The 19,292-nt window shown below is 38.1% G+C and overlaps 1 protein-coding gene across 16 annotated transcripts in view; it reads left to right on the top strand.

The window, feature by feature from the left end:
* ABI3BP (ABI family member 3 binding protein) overlaps nt 1–19,292 on the top strand; it is a 248,598-nt gene that overhangs the window by 156,522 nt on the left and 72,784 nt on the right. For 11 of the 16 annotated variants that reach the window (XM_021933977.2, XM_031662969.1, XM_031662963.1 and 8 more), the window contains 16 exons: nt 298–360; nt 475–549; nt 1,580–1,627; nt 3,093–3,152; nt 3,975–4,064; nt 5,658–5,690; nt 6,466–6,549; nt 8,169–8,225; nt 9,087–9,170; nt 10,260–10,319; nt 12,849–12,908; nt 13,751–13,834; nt 15,179–15,235; nt 16,025–16,108; nt 17,570–17,629; nt 18,408–18,491. The exons of 1 other annotated variant lie outside the window; for it this stretch is intronic. In XM_021933977.2, the coding sequence (XP_021789669.2) occupies nt 298–360; nt 475–549; nt 1,580–1,627; nt 3,093–3,152; nt 3,975–4,064; nt 5,658–5,690; nt 6,466–6,549; nt 8,169–8,225; nt 9,087–9,170; nt 10,260–10,319; nt 12,849–12,908; nt 13,751–13,834; nt 15,179–15,235; nt 16,025–16,108; nt 17,570–17,629; nt 18,408–18,491 (1,083 nt within the window). The remainder of the gene's footprint in view (nt 1–297; nt 361–474; nt 550–1,579; nt 1,628–3,092; nt 3,153–3,974; nt 4,065–5,657; nt 5,691–6,465; nt 6,550–8,168; nt 8,226–9,086; nt 9,171–10,259; nt 10,320–12,848; nt 12,909–13,750; nt 13,835–15,178; nt 15,236–16,024; nt 16,109–17,569; nt 17,630–18,407; nt 18,492–19,292) is intronic. 4 more of the 16 variants (XM_031662966.1, XM_031662965.1, XM_031662973.1 and 1 more) reach the window with 4 other exon arrangements.

Below are 19,292 nucleotides of genomic sequence, written 5' to 3'. Positions count from 1 at the left end.
TGGAACTAATATACTTTGTCTATTTTGAAATTATTTGTATAGAAAAAACGTCTTATGACAGTCCTCGTTACTTTTGCTCAAAAACACAGTTTGAGCATTTAGTGATTATTTTTCCTTTCTGAAAAAACTAATTATGCTAGCGTGTAGTTAAAACAGACACTCTTTTCACCCTTCCCACACCCCAGAAATTTTTATAGATTCATTGAATTTGTAATGTCTTTGTTCTGCATCCTTGTCCTTAATTTTGACAGTCACAGCCATGACCCGTTTTGCTAATTGTAGTACCTTTTTCTTTAGCCTCAAAACCATCTGAGAGACCTAAAACCACACCCAGACCAGATGCACCTCAAATTCAGCCTGGTAATACTTTCAATGCCTTGATCTTATAAATAGGAAAACAATGTGTAAGTAACATTAATCTTCACATTCACAGCTCAGCTGTGACGCTAATTACGGCACTCTAATTTTCTTCAGGTTCAAAACCACCAAAACAATTACTTCCTAAACCCCAAGCCACAGCAGAACCAGACATGCCACCAACTAAATCCGGTAAACACAATTTCCAGTGCTTTAGCTTAACAGGATTTTCTTTGGAAACATCGCTGAAAATGTTTACAATCTGTCATATCATATAAATCATAGAAACCCAAATACCATAATTTTGTTCATTATCTTCTCCAAGTAGCCACACTGATGTTTTAAGTGCTAAATGAACAAGTCAATATGTAGGAAATTAGTAAATTTTATACCTGATTGACTGGCATTTCATTTTCTTAAAGCTTTTTTAGGCCTATTTTCTGAATTTGTAATGAACAGAAGCCTGAGTTTTCTGTATCTGAAACATTTTTGAAGGTGATTTTAGTAAGCAGTGTTAATACACACGGAAGGCTGACACTGTTCTTCATTTATAGGCACAACTCAAAAGAAGACTTGCTAATCAGGGATTAGCTTCCTCGAAAATACTCTATTGACATTTTATTTTATTCTGTTTATTTATTTAGAGATGGAGTCTCACTCTGTCACACAGGTTGGAGTGCAGTGGTACAACCGGCTCACTGAAACCTCTGCCTCCCAGCTTCAAGCGATTCTCCTGCCTAAGCCTCCTCAGTAGCTGGGACTACAGGCGCCTGCCACCACACCCGGCTAATTTTTGTATTTTTAGTAGAGATGGGGTTTCACCATATTAGCCAGGCTGGTCTCGAACTCCTGACCTCAGGTGATCCACCCGCCTTGGCCTCCCAAAGTGCTGGGATTACAGGCATGAGCCAATGTGCCCGGCCAACATTTAAACAGTAACTATTAACTGAGTAATTGCCTACCATATAAGAAGATATTTATATTACAGTTCTCAGAATCCAACTGTTTTGAAGTTGAAAGTTTCTCCCAAGATTCCAATTAGTATAAAATTTTAATTTGCTAAGAAGCATCTCACATGATAAATTAACCTATCAAGAAGGCAATTTGTATTAACTTAGAATGAACTAGGCTCTCTGTCCTCTGAATTAAACACCATTGAGCACCCAAAAGTTTAGACTTCCTTGCTTTTGTTACTTATATCTGTTTATTTTTTATGATGCAGTCTCTGAGCCTGTTGCATTTGAAACGGAAGCTCCCTCGATGACCATAGGTAATGATGCTTTCTTCCTTCTTGGACAATGTTTCTCTGAACTTGCCCCTCTCATCTCTTTTTTCATTAGCTACAGTATGCACAATTGTCATTCACCATTTTTTTTCGTTTTTAAAGATTGTTTACTATTTTCAGCAGGGGCCTTTTTAACATCATTAGGCATGCTTCCATCTGCTGCTCAGCTTGTAACACGTAATTGTTATTCTTTCTACAATCACCTTCAAAGACATTCAGATTGCTTGAGTTACAGTCACTCTGTCTATATTCATTCTTCAAACCAGAAAATTTTTTGAAACCTCTGCTTCTGTGTGGGTGCAATTTATGGATGTGGGAGGGGAGCAATGAAAAAGCTGGCTGGAGTTTGTCCTCAATGTGTTTATAAGGAGCTCGTGATGGTACATAACTGTCTCTTTCTCGCAAAAGTCCTTTCTTCCTGTTCCATGTTATTCATATGCAAATTGATCTTTCTGTTGCTAAATTCATCTTGTGATGCAAAATTCCAAACAAAATAAGGATTCTCTGTTTTGTTTGAAGGCAATTAGTTATAAATATTGTTGTCATCCTGTTGTCCTGGCTTCCTCCATCTCTTCTGTTATACATGCCTTTGGTTCTGAAGATGCTCTCAGCGGTGGCGTAAACCAACTTTCTGCTATGATGTCTTGAGCAGTAAGGGAAAGTCAGCCTCTCTATAAATGACTAAAGAGTTTTTTGAGGATGAGATGTTTGAAAGTTACATTTAGCCTTCTGGGTTTAGTGGAAGATAAATGGAGATGCTAATACCAGAGAGTTACAATTCTTGATTAATTTTATATCTATGTATAATCAATTTCAGAATGTTATAGAAATCCTTTTTATCCAGACATAAAAGTTGTATCATTACCTTTTAGACCTTTTTCTTAATTATCTCTGTTTTCTACTTGAATAATTATCTCCTAATTAGCCATTTGAAATAAATGAATAAGGAGGCAGAGTAAGAAGCAATATCACATTTATCACAAATAAAAGGTACAAGACTTTTGCACAACTCTCACAGATCTCCAGTAAATAGACTGAGAACATTTTTCTAATTCTCCTCACATCTACCACTCTCAAAGCAAATTAATAATGGTGGTGAAAACTTTTTAAATACCAATGGAAGCTTTGATAACAAATTTTTAGAGTACTTTAAAATCGTATATTGGACAACTAAGATTTTCTTGGGTCCAGGTTTTTTATGTTGTTGGAATCAGATAATGAAATACAGAAAAATATTTTTCATTGCCCTTATAGGGATGCAAAGGGTATGGATATTTTGTGAAATAAATGGATATGATAGTATGGCTAGTTAGGGGAAAACAAATAATATTTTCCCAGAGTTCAGAAAATGCATTTAAAACATTAAAGGGTTAAGAAGATTCATTTTCAAACTAATTTTCTTTTTCTATATTTCTTAATCTCCATTGTTTATTGTATTGCTTTTGGTTAGTTCCCACCACAGACATTGAGCCTGTAACTGTGAGAACTGAGGCTCCAGTGACAACATTAGGTAATGACCTCTTCTGTCTTTAAGTATGAGTTTTTTCTGCTCATTGTCTAGTCTATTCCATCACTATTTGGGCTAAGGGTTTTTCTTTCATAAGATTTTCTCATCATCCTCTTGTCATTGAACTATATTCTTCATTTTGAATGTATTGAAAGTGCTTAAAACAAGTTACTTGGTTATAAGCCCATACGCCACTAGTGAACAGCGTCTGTGTCCCATTTTTCCCATATTATCCAGTTTTAATGCTTGACAGAGCCTGTGATTCTGCTCCAGTACTGTTCTATGTTAAAGCTGAATTTCAAATACAATTAGGAATGGCTGCCTGATAAATATCATTACAATTCTGTGGGCATCTTACTTTCTGTTGTTTTAAGATATACAGAAAATTTTTATTATCTACCAACTATTTTAGAAAACGAAATGTGCTTATACTAATAACTTTTAATGGAATGTGTGTCTGAGCCAGGTAATTTCTTAGTACACTCTCCCAAAAGCAGGTGGGCCTGGGTCCCTCTCTGATGTGATGTCTACGTGCCTATGTCTGACTTCCCTTGGCTCTGGGCCCTCTTCGAAAATCCTATACCAGCAACTAATAATAAAGTTGCAGTTTATTTTTTTAAATTACATATATTCCATCTGTCTCAAAAGACCTGTCAGTAGACCAAAAATACATATTTTTGCATATAGATGATCAGAAGAAAATGCTAAACCAAAGAGACAAATTTCTCAAGACTTAGGAAAACTTTAGAAAACCTAGAACCATGTGTAATCCTTTGTTTGGTTTCTGGAGTCATAAGGCTACAATAACCAGTTTCCTTTCTTTAGCTCCAAAAACATCGCAACGAACAAGAACACGTCGTCCACGTCCCAAACATAAAACCACGCCACGCCCAGAGACACCGCAGACCAAACTAGGTAAATAATATGTGGTTCCTTGTCCCTGTGGCATCCCATTGGATGTGGCATGGGGGTGGCAGTTTCACATGCCACCTTATAACCCACTTGACCCTTGGGGTGAAGGCGCAAGTGATGGAAAGCAGCTGCTACCACAGTGCTCTGGCGATACCTGTGACTTCTCACTAATTGTGTGAGGACCTTCTTGGTGCCTGCGTATTTTATTTGCAACCAATGCTATCATGGTAAAGTTCACTTTTCAAGAGAATGATGGCCTGCATATTTTATTTGCTTCTCTGACATTCCATTACATTTTTCTCTTTGATTCCTCAGCTCAGCAAAAACTGACCTGATTAGGTGTCTAGTTAGCATATTTAGTTCAACCTGTCACACATTTTGAACATTTGCATCTGTGAGGAATATTTTAGAAAAAAACAAATGACTTACCTGAGTTAAAAGAAGCTGCTCTTGTGTGAGACTCTTCATAATAGATATACAGGAGTGTGAGGAAAAGCAAATATTTATTAAATTTTACCAACTGTTAAGCACATCGTTAATTCTTAGAAAAGCAAAACATCTGTGGGCTGATAAGTGTAATGTGAACCTTTAGGGAGAACTCCATTTCTACAAAAAATTTAAGAAAAATTAGCCAGGTACGTGCACCTGTAGTCCTAACTACTTGGGTGACTGAGGTGGGAGGATCTCTTGAGCCCAGGAAGTGGAGACTGCAGTTGCTATAATTGCACCCTTGCACTCTAGCCCGGGCAGCAGAGCCAGAGCTCATCTTGTGGACCTTGAAATTTGTAGACCCTATAGATTTATTGGTGGATGGGTAGGAATCATATAAACAGAGGCAGGAAGGTGTCGTATGAGGGTGCCATTGGAAGGATAGGAACTGTAAGTGCAACCTGATTGTAAGAAAGGCAAAGTTCTTTTAGTTGGACAGTAATGCTGCTTTTGACGGGTCTACAAAGAGCACTTCGAATGCCTGACTTCGATGATTGGGTTTGAGCCAATTGGCTCCAGCATGCTCTCCTAACCTAGGGGTCAGGCCTTTTCTGTGCTGATAACAGAGAGATGCACTAAGTTTGATGGACTGAATGACCCTCTATATCTGGCTCTGTGTATGCCTTTGTTTGAATAGAAGTCTTGGTCTTTTTCTAAGGTGCACGCTCAACAAAGAAGAGCATTATCTATTTTAATCACTCATCACTGTATCTGCTTAAACATATCAGTAATTGCATCATCACGAACTAGGGCTTTGTTTTCCAGTTTATAGTGTAACTATACTTTCACATTAGTTTTTCCTAATTTTTAAACATAACATTATTAGATATTGTAAGATTTTTCTAAGCAGGGTTTTCTACTGTATTATCAGATAATATAAAAATAAGAAAAACTGGTAGCTAACCATGTTACAGATGCTGAGGTTCTATCTGTTTCATAAAAGCAAATAAATACGTACCCTCACTTGAGAACTTCAAAATGTTTGCTTTGTGGCTATAGAACCAATGCTATAATGGTAAAGTTCACTTTTCAAGAGAATGGTGGCTTTTCTCGTGTGTTTAACATTTGTTTCTGTTTAAAATTGCTTTTGATCATTTCTTGCTACAGACTTTGGACCTATTACTCCTGGGACATCTTCAGGTAATGACTCTCTATGTCCTTCAGCAAGTGCTTTTTCTTACTCATTGTCAGATTTCGCTATGGTGCTGTATAGGCAATGGTACCATCTTTTGTTGTCATCTCATTACAGTATTCATCTTAAAATATGGAAAGCTTTCTTGTTAACAGAAATATGCAAGGACTTAATTCAAGACAGCTATCTGCTCCATAGCACAGTTTGAAATTGTGTCACGTCTGAGTCTCTGAACTATACTCTTAGAGCCAAGATCCAACTACAATTCCCCATATATTCCTTATTTAGAGCAGCAACACAGTATCAAATGATGATATTATGCAGTTTCTTTATGCACCTTTCTGTTTTTCAAGTTCTATATAATTTTTTTTTGCTTTATTGATGTTCCTGTGAATTTTATATACTTAGTCTAGTAAATTGCCAAGTGGAAAATTTGCCCCAGTTATCTTAAATTATAAGTGAATAGTGTAGGGTTGGTTAGAACCTTTCTCACACCATTCAGAGTTAAGCAGTGATTTGGATTAGGGACGCTTTCGAGAAAATAATGATAGTTTCTAATGTTTCTTTCTTAAACATAATTATATGTATAATTCTTATCTCTGAAGAACTTTCAATTATCAAAGAAAACCTATTAACAATCTGAGGGAGAAAATTTCAAACCAAAGTGACAAAGTTCTCTCAACTCAAACTCTAACAAGTATTTTAAAACGTAGAGTTATGTCATCCTATTCACAGTGAATGCAGCCATCAGCACCATATTAATCCTAAATTTTCTTCCTTCAGCTCCAACAACAACAAAAAGAACCCGTCGTCCACATCCCAAACCTAAAACCACGCCCCATCCAGAAGTACCTCAGACTAAACTGGGTAAATATGTAGTTTCTGTTTTATAGAATCCAAGCAGTCTACCACGATTGGGACTGTAAGTTCTGTGTACACATAATCTATTGTGTCATGCCCTATATATCTCTTCAGAGTAAAAGCTACTGGTTAGTGAGGAGAACATGAATAGCTTAGCACGTCTTGCTTCCTTTGTAGGGATCTTCTCTGTTGATTATTTACTCTTCTTGCTCTTTTATTTCATTCCTGTCTTCAAGATAAAGCTGCTCAGTATTGAGCCAGTGCACAATCATTTAAATCAACTACTTTTATTAAGTCCCTTTTAATTCCCCAAAGCCATATTAGTCCATACATCAGAAGTGGGAAGAATGTTTTCTTTCCCAGTTTACACTGTAGTTGTAAACAAAAGTTCTTCATGCATAACCAGTTAGAAACGAATATGAGGCAGCTTGTTTATGCAAATATAATTTCTTGTATGGTATAAATGCCACCTCCTAGAAGCATGGCAAATATTTAGAGGAGGAAAATGTCCAGGATAATTAGAAACCAGCATAGAAACTGGATGAGTAGAGGGATGAGGGAACAGAGGCTGTTAAGCAGGGAATGTGTTGAAGCTGGCTCACCAGACAGGGGATAACTCGTTGATACCCTCCTGTTCAGTGATGAATTAAAGGGGGCTGGGATGTCTACTCAAGGGCTTAAATTTGATCTAGGGGGCTTCAATGATTCCTACTTCTGCACAGGATCATGCTTTTTCTGTTCTTAGAACTGAAGATACCCAGCCCAATGATACCAAAAACTGAGAGTTGGTTCTTCAGCTACTTAAGTACAGCTGTGTTTACTACAGACTTAGTCTCTTAATGAGTATAGTCTCAGCTTCCTTTTGGCTGTTAGTATGTGTGGTGCACAAACTCTAGGGCAACCTCCCAATGATTCCCTGCTCCTGGGGTTAACACCTTTATACAATCCATCCTCTCCCTTTCTCCCTCCCTGTCTGTCTCTCCCTCCCTGTCTCTCCCTTGTGCTAGCATGGCAGACACACTCCCAGCACATGCACCTATTCAACAGAGTGACACCCATCACCTTTGCCTTAGTTTATTGGTTAAAAAGTTGTCAGGGATCCAGCACATACTCAAGGGGAAGAGATGACAAAGATGTTAACACCAGAGATAGAAACCACTGGGGATCACCATAGGGACTCTCTGCTACACTGTGTTTGCTTTCAAATGTAAATGTTCTATCTGTCATTATTGATTACTGCTTATAATGAGTGCTCTTTGGTTTTTTGGCTTCCACGAAAGTGCTAGTCTTTATCATATCGTTTTCTAAGAAAATGGCTAACCAGATTTTCTAGTGTTCATTAGAATCAGATGGTTAACCAACAACAAGATCTTACTGTTGACCTCAGTGAGATGCTCAGCAAAATCCAAAGGCTATTGCTGACTATCTTCTGAGTCAAATGAGTACCTGATTACAGTTTGGAGAAATATTCAAAGGAAAAAAAAATGCATCCACTTTCTTTTGAGTTACGATATTAAGAATTAATTTTGCAGCCTTAGAAATCTGATGTTTAGTGGTAAGATGAATGTTCTGACATTTCATGCATTCACAAAATCTCTTTGGTTTCTTTTATTACTTTTGATCAGTTCCTGCCACAATCCTCGAACCAGTTCTTAGAACTGAGGCTCCAGGGACAACAGTAGGTAATGGCACGTTATGTCCATCAACATCTGCCTCTCCTGCTCATTTCCAACCTATTCATCACCATCATAACCACAGCTTCTCTCACTTCACAAGGCTTCTGTGTCATCCTCTATCATTCAATTACTTCTTAATATATGTAAGAGTATTAAAACAATTTCTTGTTGGTAAGATAGCCAAGCATGAACTTATGGTCGGTTTATATATCTGCAATGTGATGACTTTGAATTCCCCACATCTTGCTCCCACATAACATTTTAACCACATTCTTTGTTACTGAGTTTCAAATATAATCACTGGAGGCTGGGGGTGAAGGTGTCTGTCCCTGATCTAGGCTAAGTAAATCGGCATAGCTATTACGGTGTGACATAGTGCTCTTGCAGATCTAAATTTCTACATTTTTACTGTCTGCATGATAATGATTTTTTTTTTTTTTTTTTTTTTTTGGCATTCGGGGTAAGGATGTGTTCTTGTTTCAGTAAAGAGTAAAATTTTCCCAAGTAAAGAGTAAAATATGCCCAAGGCTGATAAATTTAAATTATAAGCACCATCACAAATATAAAATCACCCTATATCTGCCTTCATCACTGCCATAACTCAGCAAGGTTTTAGAACTTGTTTTTCATTCAGGAATCCCTGTGAGAAGCTCCTTGAAATATCATCAGTAAACTTATATTTCTATGTGGTTTTTGTTCTTCAGAAAAAGCTACATGATAAAAAGAGACGGCTTATTGAAATAGGGGCAAATATTTCAAACCCAGAAGAAACATTTCTTGGAAGTCAAGAAATTATAACAAATATAATCTTATCCACAGCTTCTGGAACCAAACACATTGTATTAACCTGAAGTTTTCTTCCTTTAGCTCCCAAAGTGCCTCAACGAACTCGTCGTCCACATCCCAAACCTAAAACCACACCGAGTCCCGAAGAGCTTCAGACTGAACTGGGTAAATTTGTAGGTCATGCTTGAGGAATCCTAGCAGCCCACCCCAGTGGGACGCAAAGAGAATGAAGTAGCCAGGCAGGGTCAGCAGCTAGTTCCACATCAGACCAGGCAATGAGGAACAGGGCTGGGGAGATGATGTGGTAGCCAAATTCCTTACACTTCTCTCTCAACGTCTATTTAATTCACTTCTCATTCAATTCTCTTCATCCCTTCAACGTTGAATGTATGATAAAGTGAAACAGCTAGAGAAGGAGCATATGTTCATGCAGGTGGGAGATTATTTCTTGGTAACTAGTCATGTAAGTCACAAATAAGGATCTAAGGCAGGAGTTGGCAAACATTTTCTAGACAGAGCCAGATAGTAAATTTCCTAGGCTTTCTGGGCCGTATAGTCCCTGTAGTATTTTCTTCCTCTTTTTTACAACCACTTAAAAACAGAAAAATCATTCTCAGGGGAAAATCATTCTGGGGGAAGAGTAATGGAGAAATTCAGAAAGGCAGGGAATGTATGGAAACAAGCCTGAGGAGGCAGTTTCTCTGACTGCCAGAGGCTGTCAGGCTTCTAGGTGTTGATGAGAACATTTCATTGAGGCGTCTGCAGCTAAGTGAGAAGGGGTCTTGAACGCTGGCCTGAGGAGTTTGGATTTTATGTAGGAATCATCTGCATCCCTGTGCAGTCGGGCTTTCTCTGGGTGTTGCCCAGCTGTATACCACAGACTGAGGGGCTGGCCCTCTTCTTGTCTTCTTAAGTACTCACGCTGGACAAAGCTCGTGGTCTTGTTCCAAAGATGAGTTTTCAGCAAAATGCGTATGGTCTACTGTGCTCTATTAGTTAGGTTCAGATCACTAAAGAATGAGAAAAACTCCTGGGACACTTCACATGGACCATTATCTGAATTATCTGACTACAAAGTAAATGAGCATTCCTCCTAAGAGATGAATTGGTACTCAAGGACACAGGTGCCACTTTCTCTGGGCTCAGGAGGCTGATTGTGTTTGCTTTGTGCTCTGGACAGATACATCATGACCTGGTAAAAATTTTTTTGAATGTTCTGAGTTTTTATTGTTTTGTTTTTTTTTTATTGGCCAGTTCCTGCTACAATCTTTGAACCAGTTTCTCCTATAAAAGAGGCTCCAGGGACAACATTCGGTAATGCTGCTTTCTGATCTTCAGCAAGTGCTTGTTCTGCTCACTGTCCAGCTTATTCCACTTTATATTGCCATTCAATTACATTTTTGATTTTGTAACGGTTGAACATGCATGAAACAAGTTGCCTCTTGCTCATAAGAGAGCTATGTCTGAATCTAGTTTGGGATCTTTCCTGCTCTATAACTTGAAATGTTTATCGTATCATTTTGGTTTTGGCTTAACCGGAGTTCTCTATTAAGGGAGATTTCATATATTCTCGTGAGGTTCTGACCTGATCTATGCTAACCAGGCTGTAACACAGAAGTTTCTTTATACATCCCTTATACACCTCCCTCTTTATTTTTTTTTCCTTTTTTTCCTTTTTTGGGGTTTATATTTTTGCTTTTTTATCCCATTTACAACCATTCCCAAACATCTACCTTTTTAATCTGCCTGTTATTTTTGTTATTTTGTTAATGTATGAGTAATATTTTTAGTGAATTATCTAACAGATAACGTGATCAAGGCTAGTAGATTTAAATAATAAACCCCATCCTTAGTATAAATTGAATTCCCCCTAGTCTCCATCATAATCTGGATGATTTATAACCTTTTTAATCCAGGCAGGGCACTCTAGAATGTGATAAGCATATTAATCCTAAGTGTCTGAATTAATAGCTTTATTTAATCTGTCAAATTTGTTATTGAAGTATCTTAAATAACAGAAGATAAAGTATGGTAGGAGCAAAATTTTTGCATTAGAAAAATATATTTTCTGAAGCTCAGGAAAATCTACCAAGCTTTGGAAAAGCTAAAGATTTTTTTAAGCCTACAATATGCAGAAGCATAAGATTTAAAATAACTAAAGTTTATCTTTTTCTATCTCCAAAAACCTCCCATTGAACATATCACTCACAGCACAAACTTAATACCACTCTGTGTATGGCTACTCTTGAGACTATACCAGATAAATATAGGGTCTTTGGTTTATGGAGCTTAGGAGCCTGTCCCTGATAGAAATAATAGGTTCACATACCCCTTAGTGAGGGAGTCCAGAGGGTTGTTACCCCCGATGGTTGACAAGGAGTCAGTTTAGAAGAGACCTGCAGGATCTTCCGTTTTTGTACTAGGAGACATGTTTTACTTCGCAGTCTGCAGGCTAGTTAAATACAAAAACTTCCCACATGAAAAGCTTAGAGAATGAGAATAAGCCAGGGTGTTTTTGCAAATTAAAGATTTTTCTTGGGAATATAAATGTTAAGTGTTAGAGTTATTATAGGGTCTTAAAGTAAAAAATGAATTTGGGTGTCAACAGAGGCAGGAAAGAATTTGGGCCTTGAAGTCACATCACAATTTGCACAAATAGGAAGGTGAGAATGAACAAAGATGAAAAAATTGGATATAAATAGAGGCAACCAGAAGAGGCAGAGATCCTGCTTCTAGGGTCAGCCAAAACATTTTTGTTGGTAATTCTGCATTTGGATGACGCCGTGGAAAGTGGAAGGAGGGCTTGAATGTCTCACTCATTGAGCCTGACATTGTTCTCATGAGCATCAAAAATCTTTCTTCCACACTAGATCATGTTTTCCCTCTGCTAAGTGTGGACAGGGATTTACTGGATGCCACAGACTGAGTGGCCACCCCTTACCCAGCCACTGCAGTGCTATTGTTTGGACAGAAGTGAAAAGTTCTTTCCAAAGTGGAGTTCCCAGCAAGATCATCAGTCATTTTTAGTCATTTGTGTGATGACCATTTGGATATTTCATCAATTTTTCTGCAACCATAATTTGATAAACATATAGTACATGTTCTCTTCAGCATCCACTAAAGTGCAAATTAGTTTTTCACGAGCTTCTTGAGAATTATTAGAAACTTATTTAAATAAATGCCTTAAAACCTCCTAAAGTCTTCCATATTATATTCAGATAAACACCATAACTAGAGGAATTCTTTGCCTCATGTAGTGCTAAAGAGAGACCGAAGATGATGACCATCTCATGAGATGGTGTACTTGGTATAGTTTGGCCAAGTCTAGACAAAAAAAAACAATTTCCATTTGAAAAAGGGCTGCCATTACAAAGCAGTAGAGATTAGGGGGCTTAAATAACAGAAGTCTATTTCTCACAACTCTGGAGGTTGTAAGTCCAAGATCAATGTATCTACAAGCGTGGTTTCTCTTGAGGCCTCTCTCCTTGTCTTGCAGATGGCCGCCTTCTCACTGTATCCCCACACAGCCTTTTCTCTGTGTGTGCAGCTCATGTCTCTTTTTCGTATGCGTCCATCAGTCGTGTTGAAGTAGAGTCCCGCCCTTATGACCTCATTTAACCTGAATCATCCCTTTGAAGGCCTCACTATGAGGATTAGGGCTTCAACATTATGAATTTGGTGTGTTGGGGTTGGGGGGTGGAAATATAATTCAGTCCTAATGCCCTTCCCAGAAATGTTTAATTATCCCAGAGGCAGTGTTACACAAGCAAGATACATTTTGATGTGAATACTATAGCTCCCACACATTTTTTACAATCTCTTTTGTTTATTTTATTACTTCAGTTCCTGTTACAGACCTCGAACCTGTTACTTTTAGAACTGAGACCCCTGCAACAATCTTAGGTAACAACCCTGCCATTACCTGGCTGTTTGCCAAGTGCTTTTGCTGCTTGTTGTACAGTCCATTCAGTCTTCATCCCTATAACATAGCATGTCTTCCTCGATGAAACAGCAAACATCACTGCCTGTGACCATTCAACTATTTCTATCATCTGAAGAATACTGAAGCCTCCTAAAAACAAGTTTCATGTTGTTTTTATGAGAGCCAGGCATGAGCTTAACTCAAAATATTTACCTGCCATGTAGCACATTTGAAATTATCATATCATCTCATGCTTCATTTAACAGAGTTCTATATTAACATTGAGTTTAAAACAAATTGGGATCTATTTCTTATCTAAGCTGATTGGCAATAATGCCTACTCTTACTCTCCTTTGCACATCTGAGTTTCTAGATTAAAAAAAAAAATGCCCAGTATGTTTCTTTCCTTATTGGTGCTTTAAGTAATGATATGTTTTATTACTAGTTTGACAATTAGGGAATTACTGAAGTCTGAAATCTTAAATTATAAACCTATTCCTTAATGTGACCCTAACTTCCTATCCTTTCTCATTGAATACTTTGCCCCAATCATTTTTTTTCCCAGTGAGGAAGTTCTGTAAGTTTCTCAATACAAGTGCTAATCTTCGCTCCTTGGGTGAGCAACTTGACTGTATACATGAATTTGCCTGAAAAGTACCATCAATGATAAAATGATACATCGTTATAAAAGGAATGAAAAAGTAAAACTGGAAACAACTAAAGTTCCTGGAACTTTAGGAGATCTGACAAGTTTTGGAAAAACCTTTCCTCAGTATCCAGAATCTTAAGACCTAGAGTAACACAAGGCTTTTTCTTCCTTCAGCTACCAAAACATCAAAAAGAACCCGCCCTCCACGTCCCAGACCTAAAACTACACCGAGCCCTCAGGCACCTGAGACCAAACCCGGTAAATCTGTGATTCCTTGGTTTAAGGGTGATCCCTGGCAGCCTGTGGCAGTGGGGACTGAAGCAGTGCCAATGCTGAGCAGCAACAGGTCTCATTCTCCCTAAGCACAAGGGCATGAGGCATCATCAGTACCATCGCCTCTGCTCAGCTTTCAAGGAGAATAATGTGTGGCTGAGACCCAACTGGTGCCAGCATATCTTATTATTTCTATGTGAGACTTTTCTTTGAAACTACATGGTTAGTATATTTCTTACTGTCAAATTCCATTCACATCTTAAAAGTAGAACTTCTTTAGCAGAGCTAACATATTCAGTTCAAGTAAATGTAATTGTAAGTGCCTTGCATATTCCCATTCCCACATTGGCAACCATGGGTGATATGTCAGCTGTAGGAGAGTTATTTTATTGCAGAAGGAGTGGAGTTGAAGCTAAGCTTGCCTGACACAAACATAAAGTAATGATCTTTATGTTTTAGCTCAAAAGAAAAGATCGAGGTGGGCTGGACTTGGACCTTGGGCCCACTGAGGATTTGGATGCATGGAGGGAAGAATGAACTAGAGCAGAAGGACCACATGTGTTGGGTCAGCTAGAAAGGCAGTCCAGTCTAGATGGATTCCTTCGAGATGGTCATATGTGACTGTTGATGATGGTGCATTTGGAAGGGTACATCAAGCCAGATGAAGAAGGATTTTGAGGGCCTGATTCAGAAGCTTTAGATTTGATACAGAGACATCAAAAGCCTTTGATTTCCCTTTATTCTGGGCTGACAGCAGACAGATGCTCTACAGTTATTGCAGGTTGAGTGACCACCCTGTACTCTTAGTAAGTGTCATGGCTTGGACAGAGATCTCAAACTCTGTCTATAGATGAGTTCCTGGCAAGATGAACATAGTCCACTTCAATGATTAATTTTTTATATCGGTTTCAAACATATGAACTGTCTCTTTTATCCATGTTTACTTATACGTAATAAGTGCTCATGTTCAGAAGTACAGAGTAATTGTATCTTTTAAGATAATTTCTAAGTATATGTGAGATAAATGCATTAAAATGTTTTCCAGTGCAGTTTTCATATCAATTCATTAGTTAAAAACCTAATAGAATTTCATGTTGACTTCTTTAAGCTTCTCAACATAGTTCAAAAGCTAAGCCTGGGACTCCCCGTGCCTATAGTTTGGCCAAATCATCAATGAACAAACACGCATTCTTCCCCTCAGTTAAGAAGTTAATTTTTTTCTTTGTTTCTCTGGAAAAATTGACATACTAGTAAAATTTGTTTGCATGTGAGTATTCTGACTTCTCATATGTTTAAAAATCTCTTTGATTTACATGTTGTTTTGGTCAGTTCCTGCTACAGTCCTAGAACCTGTCACTCTTAGACCTGAGGCCTCAACAACATTAGGTAATGTTGATACACAGTGTTTTCGACAAGCTGCTTTTGCTTATTGTCAAACCTAGAGTTTCAATTTGTTTCATGTGACAACAGTGTCATTCTTGATGGCCATTCAACTCTTCTTAAAATTATGAAGACTCTTAACTGTTGCTTTTAAGAGAAGCAGTTATGCATGAATCTACAGGAAGACATTTATTTGCCATATGGCCTGCTTGAATTGTCATGTTATTCTGTGTTTTGTTTAAACAGTGTTTGTGATAAAGCTGTGTTTCAAACATGTTAGTGGGTTTCTAACTCCTACCTGGACAGATAAAGCTATTAACTCTTATAAAGCAAAGAGGACCCATTTTGCACCTAAATTTCTACCCTTTTTTCTATTTGCATAGAAATTTATTGTTTTGTCTCTAGTAAGGTCACAATATATTCAGATTTTAATAGCTCTATAGAATATGTGCCAAAAATTAAAAGACTAAGTTGTAAATCTCAGATTTAGTGGAACTGTCCTTCATTATCTGTTAAAATTTGGCAATAGTACTTAACCTTTTTGGTACCCAGTAAAGCTACCCTATGAGATTTTCATTAAAATTTCTAATCTTTATTTCTCAAATTAAAAAGTGATTTTTGTCTTAAGGAACTTTCTATGATAAAAGATCTATAAGGAGGAATGTATGTGACAAAAATCTCAAACTAAAAGGCAAACACCTATCAAGCAGTAGAAAGTAATGTTTTTTATCCTGCACAGCTTCTAGAATCATAGATAGTGTAGTTATGTAGTAACCCAAGAACTTCTTCCTTCAGCTTCCAAAACGTCACAACGGACACGTCGTCCACGTCTCAGAACAAAAACCACACCACATCCTGAAGTACCTGAATCCAAACCAGGTAAACCATGTGTTCCTGGTTTAAAGAGTCCCTGCAGCCTAAGCCAGCATGGTCTTAAGAGTAATCCCAGTGGTTGGGAGTAACCAATAGGCCCCTGTGAGAGGGAAGCTACAACGCATGGTCAGCGGCAGATCCCACTGTGAAACTGTAAGAGAAACACTGTTAGGAGATCTGTGAAGCAACTGAATGCCTCATGCTTCCTTTGTGCAGTCTTCTCTGGCACTGTGCATTTTATTAACTTCCATTTATCTCTTAAAAATAAAACTTCTTTAGAAAAATTAGACATATTCAGCTCAAGTCAACAAACATTAAGTGCCTTAGATATCCTCCCAATCATATTAGCACATTTGGGGTATACATCAGATGTCAGAGATGCATTTTGATCCTCAAACCTGTGAGACAGTTGAGAACAGAAGCCTTTCCTTTGTAAATAAAATAAAAGATGGTATGGGGCAGTATCTGTGCAAATATGAGACTGGTTTTGGAGTGCTATCAACAAGATATGCTTAGTGTGTAAATATTTGGAGAAGGGAAATATAGATTAAGAAGAAATGGAGCCTTGAAATCACCAAGACACAGGGATGAGTAGAAGGGTGGGAAGAATAAAATCAGAAGGAAGAGACACAAGTAGAGACCAACCTGAGGAGACAGTCTAACTGGACAATTGATAAAAAGATGTCTTACTTTCCTGGGCACAGTGGCTCACACCTGTAATCCTAGCACTTTGGGAGGCTGAGGTGGGTGGATCATGAGGTCAGGAGTCCAAGACCAGCCTGGCCAAGATGGTGAAACCCTGTCTCTACTAAAAATACAACAATTAGCTGGGCATGGTGGTGGGTGCCTGTAATCCTAGCTACTCAGGAGGCTGAGGCGGAGAATTGCTTGAACCCCAGGAGGTGCAGGTTGCAGTGAGCTGAGATCACGTCACTGCACTCCAGCCTGGGTAACAGAGCAAAACTCCATCTCAAAAAAAAAAAAAAAAAGTCTTCAAGATGACAGGCAAATCCCTTCTGAATCTCACTAGGACCATGGATACCCATGGCGGAGATGCCTAGGTCCCTGATGAAGCAGTTGGGATTTGATCTGGTAGACATCAGCAAGCTGTTCTTTCCACATGAGGGCATGTTCTCTCTTTGCTCAGAATGGAGGTATATCCTACTCAATTCATCATGCTAAGACCTCTGTCTCTTTCCAAAGATGAATTCCTAGCAATACCTACATAGTCCATTTTGTATTATTAATTAGATAACCAGAATGAGGAATAAGGAAATAGGTACCTGACTTAGGTACCTGTCTTAGGTATCAAATTTCTGGAAATCAACTGCCTACTTTTTTAGTTTTAAAGGTTGCCATATAATTCCATAGGCTGTATTATACTAGTAAGACTCATTTTTGAAGAAAAGTTTTGAGTTTACATTCATTTAAAATAATCATTTGGTTAATTTTAATGCTTTTGGTCAGTTCCTACTGCAGAGCTCAAACCTGTTACACTCAGAACTGAGACTTGGGTGACAACACAAGGTAATAGCACGTTGCAGTCCTCATTAAGTGTCCTTCCTTCTCATCGTCAAACCCATTCCATCATCATAGCCGCAGATTCTTACGCTTTTTAAGACTACATCGTCATTCTCTGTTGTCATTCCATCATATTCTTCATCCTAAAGGTATTGAAAATACTGACTCTTAAATCACCCTTTGTTTTTAAAAGAGCCATGCATGAACCTAACTCAGGCTATCTTTTGGGTATGTAACCATCTGAAATTATTTTGTCATCCAGTGTGTTTTTTTAACCAACTTTTTTGTTAAAGGTGACTTTAAAATGCAGTTTTCTTGATTCTAACATTATTGTAGTACCAAAGAGTTTCTTCATGAATCTAAAGTTCTACTTACTCACTTATTTTTGCTATCTATGTGATATTCTCTGATTGACATTTTTGTTAATTATGTGGTCTTGTTTTAGTAATTGTGAAAGAACTTACAACTGACTACCAGCACTGTGATATTTTAGCAGTGACTCTTAACCTTTTTATTTGATGAGTCCTATTGACTATTGTTCACTTCTTAAATTAGCAATTTCATTTTAGAATATGACACTTTCTCCCAAAACACTTTCTTCAATTGTAAAAGGAGACATACTATTATGATAATAGTAAATGTTTCTAATTAAAAAGTTAAAAAGACATATTTCCTGAAATATGAGAAAATCTAGTAAGTTTTAAGAGATCTCAAACCATGTGTCATGCTACTCATAGCTTCTGAACTACGGACTCTGTAGTAACTGAAGGTTTTCTTTCTTCAGCTCCTAAAACATCACAACGAACTCGTCGTCCACGTCCCAAAACTAAAACCACACCAAGTCCTGAGGTTCCTCAGACCAAACCGGGTAAATTCGGGTTTCTGGTTAAAGTAGCTCATCCTAGCAGTTTTCGGGAATTTATAATGGATGCCAACGATGGGAGTGATGGCCCGTGTGAGCACCATGTGGGTGAAGGCAGAAAATGATCTGCTGCTGCTCCCCATGTTGAGTTAGCAAAGGAGAACACAATTGGGATAGATCTGTGTGGCAGGTGAATTCCTTGCACTTTCTGCATACAGGTTTGTCTCTTACTATGTATCTTATTTACTTTTTTTTTTTTTTTTTTTTTTTGAGGCAGAGTCTTACTCTGTTGCCCAGGCTGGAGTGCAATGGCACAATCTCAGCTCACTGCAATCTCCGCCTCCCAGTTCAAGTGATTCTCCTGCCTCAGCCTCCTGAGTAGCTGGGATTACAGGCGTGCACCACCACGCCCGGCTAATTTTTGTATTTTTAGTAGAGACAGGTTTCACCATGTTGGTCAGACTGTCCTCAAACTCCTGACCACATGTTCTGCTTGCCTCGGCCTCCCAAAGTGCTGGGATTACAGGCGTAAACCACCACACCCGGCCTCTTATTTACTACTTTTTATTTCATTCAATTGTCCTCATAAAGACAAAATGCCTTAAATAGAACTTGCATTTTTATTTCTAGAAAAATATTTAAGTGCCTTCTGTCTTCCCACAGCCACATCAACAACTGTGAGGCTACCACAGGAGGAGGAAGCTTGTTTTTCACATCTTACTCTGTAGTATAGTCAAGGTCAAAACCTGTCCCAAAGATTGAAGCAAGAGAGTGTACCTGGGCAAATTGAACTTGTTTTGAGGGGTG

The sequence above is a fragment of the Papio anubis genome, chromosome 2 (assembly GCF_008728515.1).
Source record: "Papio anubis isolate 15944 chromosome 2, Panubis1.0, whole genome shotgun sequence".
Taxonomy (NCBI): domain Eukaryota; kingdom Metazoa; phylum Chordata; class Mammalia; order Primates; family Cercopithecidae; genus Papio; species Papio anubis.
Note: the sequence above shows the minus strand (reverse complement) of the source record. Positions and strands in the feature narration are given on the sequence as shown.